This window comes from Trachurus trachurus (genome assembly GCF_905171665.1).
Source record: "Trachurus trachurus genome assembly, chromosome: 17".
In the NCBI taxonomy this organism is placed as follows: Eukaryota; Metazoa; Chordata; class Actinopteri; order Carangiformes; family Carangidae; genus Trachurus; species Trachurus trachurus.
In genome coordinates, this window is record NC_139900.1 from 21,925,661 (window position 1) to 21,945,122 (window position 19,462).

The 19,462-nt window shown below is 41.1% G+C and overlaps 3 protein-coding genes across 3 annotated transcripts; 1 reads left to right on the forward strand and 2 right to left on the reverse strand.

Moving 5' to 3' along the window:
* Positions 1-646: 646 nt before the first annotated feature.
* On the reverse strand, positions 647-6,695 carry LOC311001248 (pyroglutamyl-peptidase 1-like). Its single transcript, XM_083992287.1, has 6 exons — positions 6,597-6,695; positions 3,740-3,872; positions 3,221-3,273; positions 2,963-3,079; positions 2,600-2,832; positions 647-1,778 (listed from the first exon to the last, which is right to left on the reverse strand). The coding sequence occupies exons 2-6, from the start codon at positions 3,768-3,770 to the stop codon at positions 1,550-1,552; spliced, it is 663 nt and encodes a 220-aa protein (XP_083848413.1). The 5' UTR covers positions 3,771-3,872; positions 6,597-6,695; the 3' UTR covers positions 647-1,549.
* On the forward strand, positions 6,224-8,090 carry LOC311001247 (transcription factor JunD-like). The gene has a single exon (XM_083992286.1). It carries the CDS (start codon positions 6,458-6,460, stop codon positions 7,370-7,372), a length of 915 nt encoding a protein of 304 aa, XP_083848412.1. The 5' UTR covers positions 6,224-6,457; the 3' UTR covers positions 7,373-8,090.
* Positions 8,091-8,583: 493 nt separating this feature from the next.
* LOC311001161 (ras-related protein Rab-3A-like) lies at positions 8,584-17,552 on the reverse strand. Its single transcript, XM_083992166.1, has 5 exons — positions 17,485-17,552; positions 15,369-15,593; positions 13,982-14,100; positions 13,294-13,418; positions 8,584-11,576 (listed from the first exon to the last, which is right to left on the reverse strand). Exons 2-5 carry the CDS (start codon positions 15,591-15,593, stop codon positions 11,386-11,388), a joined length of 660 nt encoding a protein of 219 aa, XP_083848292.1. The 5' UTR covers positions 17,485-17,552; the 3' UTR covers positions 8,584-11,385.
* Positions 17,553-19,462: the final 1,910 nt, after the last annotated feature.

Consider the following 19,462-nt stretch of genomic DNA (forward strand, 5'->3'; position numbering starts at 1 on the left):
GTCAGGTTTTCTAAACAAGGTCTCAACCTCAGTTTTCAGGCACTTGGTAAGAAAACCTGAATTATCAAACTGTCTCATTGCAGACATGGTTTTAAAGGGCAGCACCTTTGTTTGGGGGAAAATGTCTTTCTTGCTCAAAATACAATATTTAAGTTCAATAAGTTGTCACAGATCGTAATTTGCTTTGGCAAGGTACAAGCTAACGTGTAAGATTTTACTTTTTCTATTAAGCCGTGGGCTTCTCATCTGGTTGTAAAATTAGCTGGTATCTTCAAGATAGGGATAGTAGACGATACCAATATCTACCCAAATCAACTAAACTAAACAAGTATCATAAAAAAAATTATGTACTCATCATGTACAGTATGGTCATATGTTTCTGTTGTAAACATAAACGTGACATGTTGCTACAATAATAATGAGAGGAAGAAAGAAAATGCCAATATGTTATTAGGAAACCTTAATGTCTAATTTATGTCTAAAATTCATTGTACACACATGATTTCATTTCTTTAAAGAAAACTATTGCTACTTTACAAATACACCACAATAACAAAGGAAATACTATTTAGAGATGAATTTTAATGCACAATTGCTTCTGCAAAATGCAAATGTGAGATCTGACTTAAGATTTCAGACAAGGAGAAATGGGTGAAGTGGTTTAATGTTACGCACAGTTAAGCCAAAGATATCCTATTACTGACTTTGTCTTACAAAGATCCACTACAGGACAGACACATCAAACCAATCAAATTGCAAATAATGATTCCATGTGCATTGTGCAATATATATTCCCTGAGGTAAAAAAAAAAAAAATAATAATAATAATAATTATAAGCGCAAATATTTAAATTTCTTCAGGTTCCCATCATTTCAAAGTCATCACATTTTTCCAGTGCAAAATAATAAGGGAATGGCAAGATAACTCCAAGACAATAACTAAATCACAAGAAGATTTGTGAAACTGGTGAGATGTTAGTGTCACTGTAAAAATTCACACAGTATATCCACATCCAACTGCTACCTTGTTAGTACTACTGTAAAAAAAAAAAAAAAAAAAAAACTTGTCTTTTCACATTTTGAAATGAAAGGAATCATTAAGTTAATATCCATATTTGATTTAAATCTATTTTCACAGTCATAAGGAAGGTCAGAGGCAGATATAATACAGACTCACTGTTGCTGATGCCTCATGCACATCATTCAAACTGACTAGTAAACAGATACTATAGTCAAGGGTGTTGTGTCCAGAACAGACATGCAACCATTTTACGATACAACCTTTTTAAAGCACCTGGTTGAGACTCTTTGCTTTCTATGTTGACCACAAACATGAAATTCATGCCATTAATTTCTGGAGCTAATAATCAGGGGATCCAGTTATCACTCTGTCTGCACTTTACTATAAGTCACAGTTTGTGTATTTCTTAAGCCAGACAGCTAAATCAAAGTGTGCTTCAGAAATTACAGTGATTAAAACATTACCACAAGCCAGTGGTCCACTATGGCCAGCTGAATCTGTCAGTCTGCTCCGGTTGTGAGACAGACATTAGTGCTCATGCTGGTGTTGATGCTTGTGACCGCACTGCTCGTTGTGTTTGTGCTCGTCCTCAGTACGATCCAGCTCCAGTAGGTTCAGCATCTCCTGCACGACGGCCTGAAGAGCTCTACCCAGGTCCTGGCTGCTGTAGGGTTTTCCTAGTGGAGGCACATGGATGAAGGCAGAGCGGCCCTGTCCGAGGTACAGAGACGTGTAGTAGGTGTAGTCACACAGATACCTGGAAGGGGCCAAAGGGTGATACTTGGGTTATGTAAAGTTTGTATTATTATTATTATTTTACTTATTATTAAGTCAGATTAGTCATAAAACCACTGTTATCATCATTCAATTATTCAGTAAATTATATCAGTAAAAAGATAAATATTTTGTCTTATAATAAGTGTAGGCATTGGAGTTAGAAATTAAAGAAAGTTCAATGGACCAGTAAAATAAAAATACATACATACATAAATGTATATTATATTTATATTCATTATCAATGTCGGACCAAACTCTCATTATGCTCTTTAGGGGAGGTATGAAATGATGCTGTTTACTGGAAATCATATGATCATTTATTGCATAATAATAATGAATCATGTGACTTGTTATTTCTGATCATGTGATTTCACACTGCTATAATTAGCCTTTATATGCTTACTTTGTAATATTACCTTTTTGTGTTTCATTACATGGTATGGGCCAAAAATTGTTAAGTTCAAACCTGTTGTTTTTCTACAATGACAATTAAAAATGTCCTCTGTGAGAGAAAGTCTCTGTGAATGCTGCAACCAATATGCAGGGGGAGTTGAATAATTATATTAATTTAAAGAGGAACTTTGAAAGATACCTTATAATAAGATTTACCTTTACTTTACCTAAACATTTTTGATTTATTAAACAGTTTCAGAGTAATTGTGATGGTTAAATGACTTGTTACAGGAAGAGTGCAGGCTCTCTGCCTTCCACTTATTTCTTGGCCGAAAAACTTGCATAGTTCCCTTTTAATTATGCACATTAAAAAAAAATGTGCATGTGGGAATAACATCACCTACCTACCTTCCAGCATCTTTAGATACAGACACAGCCACCCCCATGTTGGAGTCATTGACCCTTTTGCAGACTGTATCCATATCCAGGACTGAGTTTATGCAGTCGGGGCCATTCTCCATGCAGCACTTGGAGGCTGGGCAGAAACTGCAGTTATCCAGACGTTTGTAACCAATATTGTGGCCACACTGCTCCAGAGTGACTGTGGTAGCTAATCCAGAAACACCAACATGGACGACTAACTGCTCAGAGGATGAGCAAAGACAAAGGTGGAAAAGGTTAGTTTTTTTCCACAAGTAATTGATGAATATTCATACATTTTGTGGTAGAAATGCGTGTTTAATGCACAATATTGTGTATTTTCTTGATCACCTGAGGCTGGTGCTCTCTCCACAGTGATGGCAGTAGGCTCTGAACAGCCTGGTATTCAACAGGCACCTCACACACATGAAGGTCTACTGCCTCGCCCAGCCCTAATCTCTCCAGTTCCTGTAGGCAAACATACAGTGGCCTTTATTTAGCCCTTGATTGCAGTTGCAGACCCACAGTAAACAAAACTCCACACGTAAAGCTTAAATATTTATAAACCTAACTACCATCTTAAATTTGGAAAACCTTATTACTGATTACCTGCACTGCCACCCAACTGGAGTTGACTGCGTGCTCTCCGAACGGCTCAAAGCCTGCAGAAAAACACAGTGTACACAAATTATCAAGCCGGATTCCTCACAGCAGCAATACCGTAACAGTGTGCTGCGTTGCTTATCTGCAACAGAGAGACATGATAAGGCTGAATATAAAAACACTCTTCGTCTAAAGGTTGAATGGAGTTAAACATTTGTTGTAGGAGTCAAGCACATGATGCTGACCAGTCAGGGTGATCTGTGCTTTCTGTTAACAGGACACAAAACTCCTCTCTCCTGACAGAAACACCATTTTTGTGATGAACAGTTATTACATATTCATAACACATAACACAGTTATCAAAAATCATTTTAACGGTTAAAATGATTTGGTTAAAATTTTACCAGATCAGCTGTGCAGCTCAGACACAAGCACAAAACTCCCTGAGATGTTGTAACAGCACTTCGGTGACATAAAGAAAACATTTGAGAAAACTCTGCTCCACTACCAAATAAAACCTCTCACCTGTTACTATAACTTTCTTCTTATTGGCCATTATCCCCAGTAGCTGTCATATATTTTTTAATGTGAGTGATCAAATATCCCACACATGGATCCCAGGATTGTCTGCCGCTGGCTGCTGTCTTCTTCTGGGTCACTGCTCAGAGGAAATGACACACAAAACCACAAAAGCTATACTGCCATCTACTGTACAGGCATGTATCATCCATAGCAACGCACAACAAGAGGAGATAAAAATTAAAATAAAAAAAAATCAGCAAAAGAAGAAGCATTTTCTTAATCATGAGGAAACTGTTTTTTTATATAGGAAGCAGTAGAGGGGAATGAAATCTGACCTTTTTTAATCCACGTTTGTTTTTGTTTTTTTCATTTAATGAAATAGAACATAAGTGAAGCCACATGTGTATACTGACAGTGAAGAGCAAGCATCTGCAATGCATTCATAGATTAAAGGTTGGGGGTGGGGGGGGACTTGAGTGAATAAAAAACAGCCTCCCCCCTCTGAATAAGACCAGTTGAGAGTCCTCCATGAATGAACATTTAACCCCCAACCACTTCAGCTGCACCAGTGGAGCTGCTCAATAGTGTCACTGGGCAGGTGTGAATGTGTGCACTGTGACACAGGGCGTTGCTGAACACGTTAGTCTCTCCCAGGAGAGTCAAGGTCAAAGGGCACTTCTCTGGCTGAGGGAGGAGGACTCGTGTCTTGCGCAACCCTCCATTACCTGGGTTCAGAGGACAAGCATCTCAGTTTGCTGTCATGGAGGCCGAGCTAATCTAATATCATCTTACAGGAAAAGCTCTTTTTCTTTCATACCCGGCGCACTTTGTGGTCCACGCCCCTGGTCTGAGAAATGACTCACACATTCTGGACACTACACCCTGTGAGGCTCCAAACTGGCATAGAGGAGAAAATATTTTTTTTTCATGGAAGAATATTATGAGGTGAACATTTCAGACAAACAAAACGGCTCTTTTATCCACGTTAGAGTCTCTACGGTAACAGGATCAACACTGATTTCTGCCTCTTAACCACATCACTCGCAGTGTTACACCTCCGCCAGCCACCTACACATCCTGCACTGCAGTCGCTAACAGCCCCCTCAACCCATTCACCTTTCTCTCGCTCTCTCTTGCTCGCCTGCGTCACTGCCTGTGTCAGTGTTGCCATGGAAACTAATGATGCCCTCTCTGCTCTGTGGTGCTGATGCAGACGGTCTGCTGACGTCCTCGCTGAGCTGGTTACAGGCGGAATAACAATATTCTACGGTGGTTTCCACCAACTAGCCTCATATACTGCACACAGGATCTGCACTGTGATTGGCTCTTTAAACAATAACGGTCCTACTATAGGCTAATTCATGTTGTGAGGAAAGATGATTCCCTGTTTCTATTCTAGAATTCTATTCTATTCTATAACCTATGCTTTTGTATTCTATTACTTCTATTATCTAAATAGTGTAATATGGATATTCCTGGTCTAAAGTACACTTTGTATTCACACACATTTGTGTTATTATTAATGCTTAATGTCTTCATTTTGTTAAATTGAGTTGTTGATGTTTTATGTTTGACTCCCTGATGAAGGCTTGATGCCAAAACGCGTCGTGTAGTCATTTTAAACATGTCATTGTGACAATGCCGGATTAATTAAAGGCATTTGGAGTTGTTCTTTGCTTTTCACAGATATGTTTTAATGTTTTGTATTTCATTGTTGTGATTGCTAAACTCTGTTTGTGGAAGGCAGGGCACCAACATCCACCAGCCAACGCCACTGAAACTATGAGAACACAATGTGTTTGCATATCAGCGTGGACATTAACCTCTCCACATGATGAACTTTCAGTCACAGGCAACACAGGGTTTCCTCATTCTACTGTCACTGCTTCCTTCCCTTTTCTCGTTCAGGCTCAGTTTCCCCAGAGAGGAGTTTCATCTAGAGGCGTTGTAACATTCATCTCAACTCTCTGTTTTTAATCTAGTGTGTGTGTGTGTGTGTGTGTGTGTGTGTGGTGTTGTTGTGTCACAACTGATCCTCTGAGTTTGAGTGTAGAGTAACCCTTTAAATTGACTTTAAACTTCAACCCATGAAATCTGCCTTCTATTGTGTCCAACCTCTTCCATTCTATTCTATTCTGTTCTATTCTATTCTATTGGTTCTGAAGCTTAGCCTGAGCTGTAGGAATATTCTCTGTTCTTCTGTTCTTCCTTTCCTCGGCCTTCGCCTCTTACACCTTCCCCGCCCAGTCTCTGCTCTCTTTTTGGCGACCCTGAGCTTTTTTATGCTATGACATCAAACCACAATGCATTGCACTGTTTGTAGTTTACCTAAAGTCTCCATGGCAATAAAGACCGGCTCTGCCCCTTATTCAAATTGAACCGGAAACCAACGTCATTTTGGGCCAATCTCCGCGCTCTGGAGTGACATAATGGAATTTTTAGGGCTAGAAAGCGAGCGAGGTCTGGCGCTGCGCATAGCAGTCGTGCCATCAGGAAAAGACAATCTCACCCGCGCGCTTGAGAGAGACACACACCAGAGCCCCCTCAGGCACAACAACAGCTGAAGTGGTCGACTGATAGAGTGGACGATAGAGCTGAAGAAGGAGATAAGGAAGCGGGGGTCACTAAAATAAGGATCAGCTGATTTCCTCATGTCTGGATGTGCCTGGTCAACAATCGTTAATGCGTAACGCTCAACACTCCCTCATGTGAGGGTGTAGAATGGAAACAACCCTCTACCCAGGCAACATCTACTCCCAGACCACGATGATGAAAAAGGAAATTAATCTGAACCTGGACGACCAGAACTCCGAGCTCAAATCCAACCCGCTCCGGGACACAGACGGACTCCTCAACTCACCGGACTTGGGACTCTTGAAACTAACCTCCCCCGACCTGGAGCGCCTTATTATCCAGTCCAACGGTCTGGTCACCGCCGCCACCACCAACCCGACCTCCCAGTTCCTCTACCCGAAGTCTGCCAGCGACGAGCAGGAGTTCGCGGAGGGTTTCGTCAAGGCGCTGGAGGATCTACACAAGCAGAACCAGCTGAGCGAGGCGGGCTGCGTGTCCGTGGATAGACTGGAGCTGCTCGCCTCATCCAACGCAGTCGGTTCCTCCGGTCTCCAGCCCTCAGATCTGCCCGTGTACACTACTCTGAACGGCTATGCGGCCAGTCCGCTCGGAGGCACCACCATCAACTACTCCACGGACACCATCCCCTTCCCGCCGCCTCCGGCTCATCTGGCCAGCGCGCAGCAACAGGCGGCCGCTGCGGCTGCTCTGTCACGACTCCAGTCTGCCGGCGTGGTGAAGGACGAGCCGCAGACGGTGCCAGACATGCAGAGCTTCGGAGACAGCCCTCCCCTGTCTCCCATCGACATGGACAACCAGGAGCGTATCAAGGCGGAGAGGAAAAAGCTGCGGAACAGGATAGCGGCCTCCAAGTGCCGCAAAAGAAAACTGGAGAGGATCTCTCGGTTGGAGGACAAGGTCAAGAGCCTGAAAACTCAGAATACCGAGCTGGCCTCCACAGCCAGCGTCCTCAGGGAGCAAGTGGCCCAGCTGAAACAGAAGGTGATGAACCATGTCAGCAGCGGATGCCAGCTTCTACCAAACCAGGTCCAAGCTTACTAAAAAAAAAAATACATAAAGAACCCAGCAATGGTGCTTTTAATGGATGTTCTCCCAGCTCTAAATATGGTCTGAGGATACAGGCTCCGTACCTTGAGGAACATTTGCCTTTTGTAAACCTAAAATCCTCATCAGAGACTCAATGCGAGGTCACTGTAAAATGCACCCTCCAGATACAAAAGGCTGCAACATGTGCATTGCACTGTACAGATCCTGATGAGAGCTGCAAGTCAACTGGAAAAAGGTTAACCAGCAGCAGGTATGAGCTGCAGCCTCCTCTGACTCAAGAGACTCTGGCATTGTTGTGCAGCGAACAGACTTTGTTTTTGTCGCCCTTAATATTTCTGGGAAGCCATGTAGCAAACTGCTATCCAATGGACTGTTGTGAGATAGCATTTCTGTGTGTGTAAGCTGGACAATCTCAACAAGAGTGCAACCAAACACCTGGGTGTCACCAAGTGCTGTCATCCACTGTGTATTATAATGCCTTACTTGTTTACAAGCACTTAGCAATGACAAATATATCTATTTTATTTACTGAAACATTTCTTATTTTACATATGGTCTTATTTCTAGTTGTTTCTCTTCTATTATTTTGCAAAAAACAAACACTGCATGTCTTGTCGCTTTCGTGTACAGTAACCATTGTATTTTTCATTATGGTGGCTGCTGTGTAGTTCTTCAGTTACCACACTCCCATGAATGTATGTGTACCTACAGAGAAACCGTATGTATCCATGTGTAATGGACTTTCAAGTCTCTACTTGACATTTATTAAAGTCACTACATTACTACAGCTCATGTGTTTTGTTTGGTAATGAGACAAGGACGCTGTGCTTGCTTTGTCAGAGTTATGAGGGACACTTTTAGGGAATAATAACATTTCGCTTTTCAAGCACAGTTGACACTGTGGGTGTTGTATTAAGTGCAGTAGAGAAGCTGAACCAAACCATAGATGGTCAAACAACTCAAGGCAAAAGGAGACATTATTGCAGTATTATGCCCTCTGGTGGGCACAGTAACGTTTTACTCTGAGCATTTCCCAAACATCACATGCTCTTCTTGTAAATCAGACCTGTGGGAATAATTGTTAAACCAGCACTGAAGTCCAGCATTTTGAACGTGTTTATTGATTCCTCATTTTAGCAAATCTGGCATTACAGAATTACAGCACGATTCACACAACTAATACCCAACAGGGCAGAAAACTCCTATTTACAAAAGGTTATTTACGACAGGGAGGAGGAGGAGGAGGAGAGATGAACAGGATCGATACGTGTTCCTAAAGTCATCGGCAAGTTTACAGCTGTAGCAAAACACAATAAATAAAAGTAACAAAAAATCAACAAACAAGTCAAAAGTGAACCAATGCAGTAAGAATCATCACGTTTTTAATGAAGTGTTCATAGTATTCAGTTTACGTCCCAAAACATTCTCCCCCTTCTTGAAGCTACTGCACTGAGTAGGAATGTTGTACCAGACAAATCTATAGGTACAAGTCTTTACAAATGTGTAATTAGAAGTGTATTAGAAGTGTGCTCAGACCTCTGGTAGAGTAGGACCAATGTAAAACAACAAACACCAGAAAAAATTATTGAAATTCATAGTGAATGATCCAGATCTGCCACAAAACTTGGTTGGTTGATTTCTTTCCTGACCCCATGCTCCATCCCTCCACCAAGTACAGCGCAAATCCGTTCACTACTTTTTGCATAATCCTATATCCTATAATCCTGATAAATAAACAGACAGGCATGAAAACACAAACTCCTTGGTAACAAGCTCTTTTTTTTGGCTCTGAATTTATTGTTGAGACCTCTTTGGAAAGAACAGTTAGTACGACTGCCTTTACACACACTGTACATTCGCACACCCACGTACAGTACGTGTGTTACAAACCTTCAGCAGGGTTGTATGTTGCAGATATTTGGGTGTGGAGAGGAAAAGAAAAAAGCTATTGCTCTGTGAGAACAGTCGGCTTCTGCGCTACCAAGTCTTACAAGTTACATAAGTGATATCAAAAGACAAACAAACTTCCCACCAAAGCCACATGGTCGTGATAAGAGGCTCTTAAACTGGAATGTTTCACTTTCCTTTTGAGGAAGCATGTCAAGCTTTGTACTCACTGTAAACACAAATACGTTTTCATTTAAAAGCTGGAACAGTTCAAGCTATTGAATACTATTGAACATCTCTTTAAAAAGTCAAGTGCAGATTGCAATGCATAAATCTAAGAAGAACACTATCTTAAAAATAAATTAAGTTATAAATAATACAAAATGAGTTGTATATTGAAATAACTTAGGTGTTGAGAATATCTTCGCATGCCTCAGTCAGCATATCTGTGAACACATGATTTACAGAAGGTTTGGTACTGTATACACGAGCAGACAAATCCTGAACCTCAGCATCAGAGACTGAAATAAAACTCACAATTTGACATTTAACATGCTTAAAAACATCATGTCCCTCCCCACAGAAAATAAAGATGAAACGTCATCTCCACCGTCATACCGCAGGAGAGACGATCTGCGTATTGATGGAGGTGGCAGCTCTGTGGTGTACCAGTGCTCACACTGAATCACATGCCTTTCTAGTGAGTGCACGGTGCACATCCTATGCAGTGAATGACAGAGGCCACAGGCCTGACGTGTGAAACCACTGAGGCCCATTTGGTAGAGGAACTGTAGGACAGACGGGTTTGAAATTCAGACAGCAGCTCATACAAGTAACCATCCAGTCAACCATCACTGGTTAAAAACATCGACAACATGCACCTCTCACTAAAGCACAAGTAGGACTCCAATATCCTAAATTCATTCAGATTGTATATTATATTCATATATGTATTTATATTATATATGCATTTAAAAATGCACATCTATTGACTTTTAAACATTTATACACTTCTCTGTGTGGTCATTCCTCATCCCCTTATTTTGTCATGTCTTAAAAAAAAAGCAACAAAAGTAAAAAATAAAAAATAAAAAAAGAGAGAAATGAATAATCCTGCCCCAGTGGCTCTGCAGCTCCTTATACTGGACCGAGCTGTTTAAAGGCTGGACAAGCAATGTGACGGACAACACCGTCCACAGAGCACTTCTGCTGACAGAAAAGTTATAAAATCCTCTAACAGTGTAACACAACTAGCCAACTGATATGTATGACATTTGCTATTCTCGCATTCATTCCTAAATTTAAAAAGCAAGACAAAAACTTTCAAATGACCCTGTCTGGCCGCCAAAGTTAGACCGTAATTTTCTGTAGAAATTCAATCACTACACGGGGAAGGACGGAGTATTTCACATGCTCAAAACCACTCAAAACATGTTTCTTTTTAAAAAAAACACCAACTCTATCCACAGCAACAAACACATATTCTCAATGGGACTTAAAGTTAAAACAACTGCAAATGATTTGTATCCATTCAGATTTGAGGCATCAGTGCAGAGTGGGACCGGGACAACGTCCCTCCTTCAAAACCTTTTCAAGTTAAACCCAAATTGCAAAAATGCCAACAAGGAATGATGGAGTTTCAGCCTTGACTTAACTTTCATGATTCTGCTGACACAGAGTGTAGTGTGTGTGAGCGTGTATGTGTGTGTGTGTGCGACGTGTATATGTACTATATCCAAACGAGTGTGAAAGAAAGACATTTAGGATTCTTGATGCTTTTGTTGAACGTTCTTCACCCCTCAGACTAAATTACCAATATCCAAAACTCCTGTGACATAAGATGAACAAAAACTCTCACTCTCATATCTGAAAATACCAAAATCTTTGAGGAAAGCCAGCTCATGTGGATAGTGTTCATGGTGCAGTCAGAGGGGTAGAGAATAAAAGCAGCTGGGTTTGTGTAACTGTATGGCAGTGTTTGTGTGGGATATTTGTGTGCACGCCTATGAGAAAGAAAGACAAAGCCAGAGACACACTGAGAAAAAAAACAAGGTGTGTTGATTTTAGAACTGCAGACGGTGTGTGTGTGTGTGTCTGTGTGTGTGTGTTTGTAGCAGTGTTTAGCAAGCACAATCCTGATGGGACCTCTGAGGCTGCTCACTGAGCTGTGGCCCCTGTTTAGCTCCGGAGATGGTCGGGTCGTTGTTGTCCAGACTCTCTGTCATCCTCTCGCAGATGATGTCCACCAGCCGCTCGAAGGTCTGCTTCACGTTGATGTTGTCTTTGGCGCTTGCTTCAAAGTACTCAAAACCTGCCAGGAGGGGCGACAGAGGCAGAGAGAGAGACTATGGTTACAATTATTGCTCCGGTGTGAAGCTTATCTGGTTAATCCACTTATCTCATCAAGACAGGACACGTCCCCCATATCAGATTTGTCTTTCTAAATGAAAACTATTCACAAATCTTCAAAACTATTGTACAGATCTGGTGGTTTAAGACCATGTCCAATTACAACCAGATTATGTATGATACTTAAAGGTGTACAGAAATGGCAGTTTGTCCTGTTTGTCGCGGCGAGTTGTCACGAGTTGCCGCACGAGTTTACCCGAGTAAGGAAAATGAATTTGATTGGTCGTTATCGAGCGGGCGGGATATTCAAAGCTTGGGGCGAGACCGAGCTCGGTGTGTGTGTGTTGTCTCAGACGTTTGATTGACGGATGACGGATCCAATATCAGTGGCGGATGAATCGTGAGCAGGCTGATGTGTAATCCGTGCGCCTGCATTATCCAATGCGAAAAAAAATACCACACTTTCATCCTGATAGAGAGCCTAAGCGGAAGCAGGAAGTAACGTCGCCATGGGACCTCAACTCCATGCAAGTGAACGGGACTGAAAGTTTTATTTCGTGATCCGATTGAATTGCGCCATGAGAAAAAAATATGTCCTCTACCTGTTTAAAACATCACGTTTCATCCCGAGAAATCAGCCGTTTATCATAAAACGGCAACAGAAGAATGTATTTTGTGTGAAGACGCTCTACGGACTACAGATCTGGTGTCCCACAAAAAATACGTCACCAACTGACACGGGAAAGGGCGGCATTTGGTGTGTGACGTCACCTACGCGACTTGTAGTCTTTCTGGTTACAGATTCTTCCGAATTTTATTCTACAGTAGTTTTACAACAAACTGCTGATTTCTCTTCATGAAACGTGATGTTTTAAACAGGTAGAGGACATATTTTTTTCTCATGGCGCAATTCAATCGGATCACGAAATAAAACTTTCAGTCCCGTTCACTTGCATGGATAGTTTTTCAGAGTTGAGGTCCCATGGTGACCGTTACTTCCTGCTTCCGCTTAGGCTCTCTATTTAATCAAAAATAGAATTTTGCACAAAGTTTGGCCTACATTGTCTGATAGATGAGTTATTACACTAATTTTATGACCCAGAGTGGGCTCAAATTCAATTTTCTTTTCTGTACAGCTTTAACGATATGTAAACTTAACCTTATTCTGACCAATCAGATCACAAGAAACCAATTTGTGGTTTTTGAAAATGAAGAGCAGAAAACTAAAATAAACTGCTATCTGGCTTCTTTGTGCCTCTGTGAGTTTTCTTTTGAAGACTGTGGTGCTGATCATCAAAACTCTGTTAAAACTGTCACATGCTGCAAGTTATAGTAGTACTGTTAATGTGGCTGATTTGCATAGAGTAACTGTTGCCAGAAATGTGGTAGCATCAGTTTAAAATAGTGAAATACTCCAAATCTAATCATGACCTACAGTCACAGCCGACTATACAGAGATAATAAACAAAATTACTAATTAAAACGCCTTAAATGACCTAATAGTCAAAATACAATCCCAACATTAAAGGACTTTATTACTTTACATAATTTAGCCAGTCAGCCACTTGATTATCATTTATAATGTTCACAAATGCTCCCAGGAGAAAATGATAAACACCAGGGGAGGGACAACACAAGAGACATTGTATCTTGTTTCCTATTGTGACCCGTCGACTTACCCAGCTGTTCTGACAGCTGTCGGCCCCTCTCTGCAGCCACCACTCGTTCATCCTCCATGTCACACTTGTTACCCACCAAGAGCACCTGAGCATTGTCCCACGAGTACGTCTTGATCTGGGTCGACCTGTCGGCAGACACGGGACAGAGCCGATCAGCTTCATGGGCTTTATGGGAAAGTGTCATTTCTTACAGGTTTTAGTTTCTCAGAAAGCACTGGGTTCAAGTGGAAACAGAGGAGGCACTAGTTTGAGCTTCACATGTGTCAACACGGCAACATAACACAAGCTGCCAGACAGGTTTTAAACAAGTCAGGTTTTATGCAATCATCTAAACCAATAACTCAAACCACTAATTTCTATTGTGCTTCTTTCTCCACTTTGACATGGAATGCAAACATACAGTCAGGCACAGCAACAGATGACTATGAGGGACATAAAAATACTTTGATCAGTTTTCTTTCCATGACCACAAATGCTGTATAATTACATTAAACCAAGACAATTGTCTGAAACTTGTTTAACTGTCTGACGACTCCTCCTCCTCAGCCTCAACCTGTAACTGCTGATCTCAGAAATGTAGCTGAGGGAAGTTGGGACATCAACAACAAGAACAAGTTGAACAAACTTCACACTAAGACTGGAGATGGATAATTACCCGTCCTTCAAACACACAGACGTTGTCTCTTACCAATCTTGCACGGCGTTGAAGGACTCCTCGTTGGTGATGTCATACATGAGGATGAAGCCCATGGCGCCCCTGTAGTAAGCTGTGGTGATTGTCCTGTAGCGCTCTTGGCCAGCAGTGTCCTGCACAAAGACGCATCAATACCTTTGTTTTTAACTCTGCTGTTATTTTGATTTTATACAGCATTACTGCCCGAGCAAGAGGAGTTTCACATTTGGACAAAAGATTTAAAAAATAGTATCGATACTGCTCTCTCAAGGACAATAACTTCCATCGTCATGCCCATGCAGAATTAATGGAGGCTGGTTATAAGACAGCAGTGTGTGGGAGTTTTTTTTTTTTTGTCTTTTGTCTTTTGGTCTGGATACAATTTATGGCTGTGCATGTTCCCCCTGATGATTGTCTTAGTTTAACATTCAGCCAAACTCCCATGAGCATTAGGTATTCCTCGGGTGTCGCATGTAATAAGCGATTGGTTCCAGGGTTAGGCTTTATGGCTCATGTTAAGTACACTTCAAGGGTATTGCCATTACACGGCAGATGTAGTGATTCTGGGCAAGGGAGAGACCAGTTTAACAGCTGGGAGTCATTTAGGATATATGATAACAGAGGCGGCTCCAGTCACAGATGTGAGGGCCCGCGTGAAAAATACGCTCTCTTATTCAAGATGATCTGCAGGTATTAACAAAATCTGCCTTACCTCAGGTTAAACACGGATAGTTTCGTTGAATTAAACAATCTGTGGAGCTGAAGCGATTAGACAGTGTCCCCCTGATTATCTTTGGATTTTAGACTATTTAGTATTATATTTGAAGACATCACCTTAGGCCACAGGAAACTGGACTAGATGTTTTGTGACTATTTTAATTATTTGGGGGAAATACTCAGCAGGTTAAAAGGCTTGGTTAGTTACAGGCTTATAGTGCTGTTGAAACTTGCATCTGAATTTCATTATAATCTTCCACAAAAAAGAAAAAAAAAGGACTTATGAATCCTGTACAGACCGCTCTCAACAACAGGGCTTAACATCAAAGAAATGTGTAACTACATGTCCTTATTTCATATCCTGCTGTCAGACATAAATTTTTCTGTGAACCCACTTTAGGATGAGACGGCACTAAATTACAGCATGGAGGGAAATGTTAACAACAGATTAGTCTTTCGATCAGCTCAAAAAAACACAGAAAACAACGATTTGTGAAATCTGTGGAAAAGTATTGAACCTAATTGATACAGGCGTGTGGCCACAGACCACAGACCACCACAAGACCACAGACCACCTGTTAAGTTCTTATTTCTTCAGTGGAGTATGACTCTAGACAGCACAGAACAATCTGTACCTGGTGACATGTAGGCCTACTCATGTGTGGGTCGGGTCCCACTTGCTCACCCAGATCTGCAGCTTTATCCTCTTGTCATTTCTGTAGATGGTCTTGACCTTGAAGTCGATGCCCACCGTGCTCACAAAGGCTGGTGTGAATGAGTCATCTGCGTAGCGGAAAAGGAAGGACGTTTTTCCAACGCTGCTGTTGCCGATGATGAGGATTTTAAACATGTAATCAAAGTTCTGGTCCGAGGACTCCTTCTGTCCGTATGTGGCATTTGCAGACGCCATCTAGGCAAGGAGAGAGATCACACAGTGATAAGTTACAAAGAACACACCTATAAACAAACAGAACTTATTATGGCTGGAGCAAATAATAGAAACACCTTACAGTAGCTAATACCTAACCCTACACCACAAAACAAGTGTCACAGAAATAAAAAGATGAACCCAAGCCTGTCTGACAGTGTCTGCCAAGACTAAATGTTATATAAAGGCAGAGGTTACAGTGGAGCTGCTGTATTTGATCCCATCAAATTGTGCAGGTGCTGTATCTGTGATATTGTGGCCAATACTTGTAGTGACAGTGTCACTGGGTACAAGGTGTCGTGTTTGGTGGAGAGATATTGTGAAAAGGAAAAAGGAAAACATACAGTCTTGCCTCATAATTATTTTCTGAAATATTACAGTTCTGTCTTATGACCAGTTAACATACTATCATCATTTCGTTTCAAATTTTATATGGATCGATATACAAACCACACTGTAGCTACATTCAACAGATCTGAAAGCCGGAAACGATTGATACAGAGAAAAATATGATCAAACCGCTGTCGCCTACAGACATCTTCTGAAACTGTTTTCTGACTGACACAGCAGGTTTCTACTCAGTGACACAACATGTCTGAACCCAAGAGATCTTAAACAGGAGTGGACAGATATCAAGTGTATCAATCAATAATTATATTACTAATACTAGTACTAATAATAAGTCTGAGTATCAAAGGCTGGTGGACATATAAAAGGTTTGAGGAGAAAAAAATCAAATGACAAACGGCACAGGTGAAGTTTGGATTGAAGAGCAAATATGAAGAAATAACAGTCATTGATTATTAGATTAATGTGTAGCCTACTGATTATCTTAGGCTGGGTTTCTGTCACATCATGACAGACAGACTTTACAGACAATGAGAAAACCCATCTGAATCCATATGCCACAGCAGGACAGCCTTCTACTCCTCTCCATATGATTCCCACACAGACTCAGTGCCTTTGCTTTACTGTATGTATGAGGCCGATCATGAGATGATGCAGCCGTTTGGCCGAGAGGCTGTGTCAATACAAACATCCAATACCCTGTCACCGCCTTGAGTGCTCCCACTTAATGTCAATAACACGGGTCGGGCCAGGAGGAGTGCATACCTCCGTCCGACGCATAGATAAGAGGACGGAAGCACCGGGGCTTAGCAGGCTAAGCATCAGCTAAACTGACTATCCTTTCCCAATGCAGGGAGGAGGAGGAGGAGGAGGAGGAGGGCAGAGAGCCCCGAGGAGCGGTCGGCTAGCCGCATAATTATGAATGGCCATATGGTTGGTCGGAATTTGCCTCGAGGGTAACAGTAAACAAGAGAAAAACTGACCAACTGTCCCCGACTGTAATAGCCTGAACGCACCATGCTCCCCACTTAAAACGGCCTGAGCCACATCCTGTATCCACGGAGGAGCTTATCTGGCGTTAGCCCGCTGTTAGTGGATGTGTAGCTGAGGCTGACAGCCTGGCTCATATCAGCTGGAGGAAACACATACAAGATCAAACACTGGGTATTTTCATATACAGTGCTACTCGGGGGAAAAAAAGAAAACAAAAACCCCAAGAGACGGCTGCACAGAAGGATGCACTGCAGATATAAATGCACATGTCAACCCTTTTAAAACGCATGTAATTGGGCTAGCATCGCTCCCTTTTAATGCTAACTCAGCGTACGGTTACCAGTATTTAAAAGTGGCCGCAGCAGCTAGCTAAGCATCCCAGCTATGTCAAATGAAGGTTATTCTTCCTTATTTACGACTAAATTTTCAATCCAAAACCTGGAGCTCATGAGCGACAAATTATCCACATGCCATCTGTTGCTACTGCTCGGCTTAACACGGCCCGACAATGACAAATAACCGCAGGATTTACCTTGAAATGTGTGTTTTTCCCTCGGCTTCGTTGCAGCGGCTAACCCAAAGCCCAGCTTTGCACCTGCAGTAGCTCTTGATTGACAGTCCCGACATAAGCGGCTGCACACAGAGCGTGAGGAGGATTGGCAGGAGAACTGACCAATCAGTGAAGAGGGACCGCCCATCCTCACAGAGCCCCGCCCCCACCCGTTTTCATTCTTATGGACAAACTACTATAAAAAGCAGGTAATTGGGGGTGTTAATACAATTTAACTAGGAAATGTCATGAATGAAGGATCAAGGTGGGAAAGAATAACCCAAGCACGTGTTTAGAGACATTAAAAATATAGGTTAGAAGAACAAAAAACAGAACATCTGAGTTGACATCAGCTGTAAAAGTATTAAGACCCTTTACTTCAGTAAAAGTAATAATTAAGTAAATTCTTGTAGGCTACTGAGACCGTTTCAGAGGCATCTTTTGCAATAGCCTATATGATACAAATATGCAGGATGGCCTTTTTTGGTTTGTATATGATCATAGACTTTACATTATTGGATACCATAAATACAGATGCATTAAAATGCTAACAGCAAATGTTGTGGCTGCTATGAGATGCAGCAAAAAAAAAAGTCCAGTTCTTTACATCCTGTTAGATAGTTTAATCTATGAAAAATAATTATTTTAAATAAATGTGGTGCAGTGAACATTGCAAGATTTTGCTCTGAACTGTGATCTAATAGAAATATAGAACAACATAAAATGAAAATACTCAAGTAGGAAGTACACGTAGCTATTTATAATATACTGCAGTGTGGCCTGGTGGCTCACCTGGTGTGTACCATTTAAGGCTTTGTCCTGGATATGTGTCGTCGTCCTCTCTCTCTCTCTCTCTCTCCCGGATTTTCCTGTTTATTTGCAAAAAAACAAACAAAAAAAAACCTTTAAAACTTCTCCATTTTAATTTGTCTTTGGAGATTTAAGTTGATAAAAAATTTCTAATTTCATATGGTAGCTACAGACACTATATAGACACTATAATATACATTATATGATGTTCACAAAAGAGAAAATAAGCAGACAACAAGACATCAAAGAGTGAAGAGTTTTTCCTTTATTGGCAAGGCATACAGTTCTAGTTGGAGAGGGCTAACACACCCGCAGTTAAACAGCAAAGTTTGGATTGTCAAAGCTGCAGAGTCTCAGTTCATGACACATGTTCAAAAATTTCTAAGAAAAGAAATACTGATCTAGGATGACTGTTGAGGCGGACTAAAGTATCTTCACTATCAATCAAAGAAGTCTCAGATCAGCACACTTACTGTAAAATCCTTCATGAATACATGATCTGACCAGATCAGTGACCACACAGGAAGACAAGGAAAGGAGAGATGTCTCAGAAAACCCAGATAGAAATCTGTCACTCAACTATTTTTATACCAAGAAAAACATGAAATAGAGTATTTTTGTTTATGTATAATGTTACTTTCAGACATAAAGAAATGAAATGAAAAGGAAAAAAGCTGAGTAATAGTTGAAAATCTGTCCTGTTTGACTTTCTCACACATCAAGCTACACATACACACTAAACCTCAGACTAAAAAAAGTCTACTGCTCCATTGCTTCTGACAGATAATATAGAAATAATAAATAAACTGTACATGAAGCTCTGTGAGGAAAATGTACAAAATCAAACAATTAGAGACACGCAGAGAGACGGACTGAATCTTTGCATGTTGTGCTGGTTAAGCTGTTGTTAAATAGTCCTTAGTGTTGAAGGCATCCTTGAGTGATGGTCTGTTTGTTGCTGTTTATGGCTACAGGAAGGATTGCACATTGTATTCCAGCATGTCAGTGAACACACCAATGACCAGAAAATAACAATCCCAAGTTTGAAAATAAGGCGTCCAAAAAAAAAAAGAGAGAAAAAGAAAAGAAAAGAAAAGAAAAGAAAAGAAAAAATATCAACATTAAAACATGATTTACTCTGTTTGACAGT

Excerpts from the sequence above, each read along its gene's own strand:
- LOC311001161 (XM_083992166.1), bottom strand. The coding sequence starts at position 15,593 with ATGGCGTCTGCAAATGCCACATACGGACAGAAGGAGTCCTCGGACCAG. Across the intron at positions 14,101-15,368 it reads GGATAAAGCTGCAGATCTGG|GACACTGCTGGCCAAGAGCG; the intron begins GTGAGCAAGTGG and ends GTCTTTGTGCAG. Across the intron at positions 13,419-13,981 it reads TTCAACGCCGTGCAAGATTG|GTCGACCCAGATCAAGACGT; the intron begins GTAAGAGACAAC and ends GTCTGCCGACAG.
- LOC311001247 (XM_083992286.1), top strand. The coding sequence starts at position 6,458 with ATGGAAACAACCCTCTACCCAGGCAACATCTACTCCCAGACCACGATG.
- LOC311001248 (XM_083992287.1), bottom strand. The coding sequence starts at position 3,770 with ATGGCCAATAAGAAGAAAGTTATAGTAACAG. Across the intron at positions 3,274-3,739 it reads GAAGAAAGTTATAGTAACAG|GCTTTGAGCCGTTCGGAGAG; the intron begins GTGAGAGGTTTT and ends GTTTTTCTGCAG. Across the intron at positions 2,833-2,962 it reads GGAGAGAGCACCAGCCTCAG|TTAGTCGTCCATGTTGGTGT; the intron begins GTGATCAAGAAA and ends TCCTCTGAGCAG.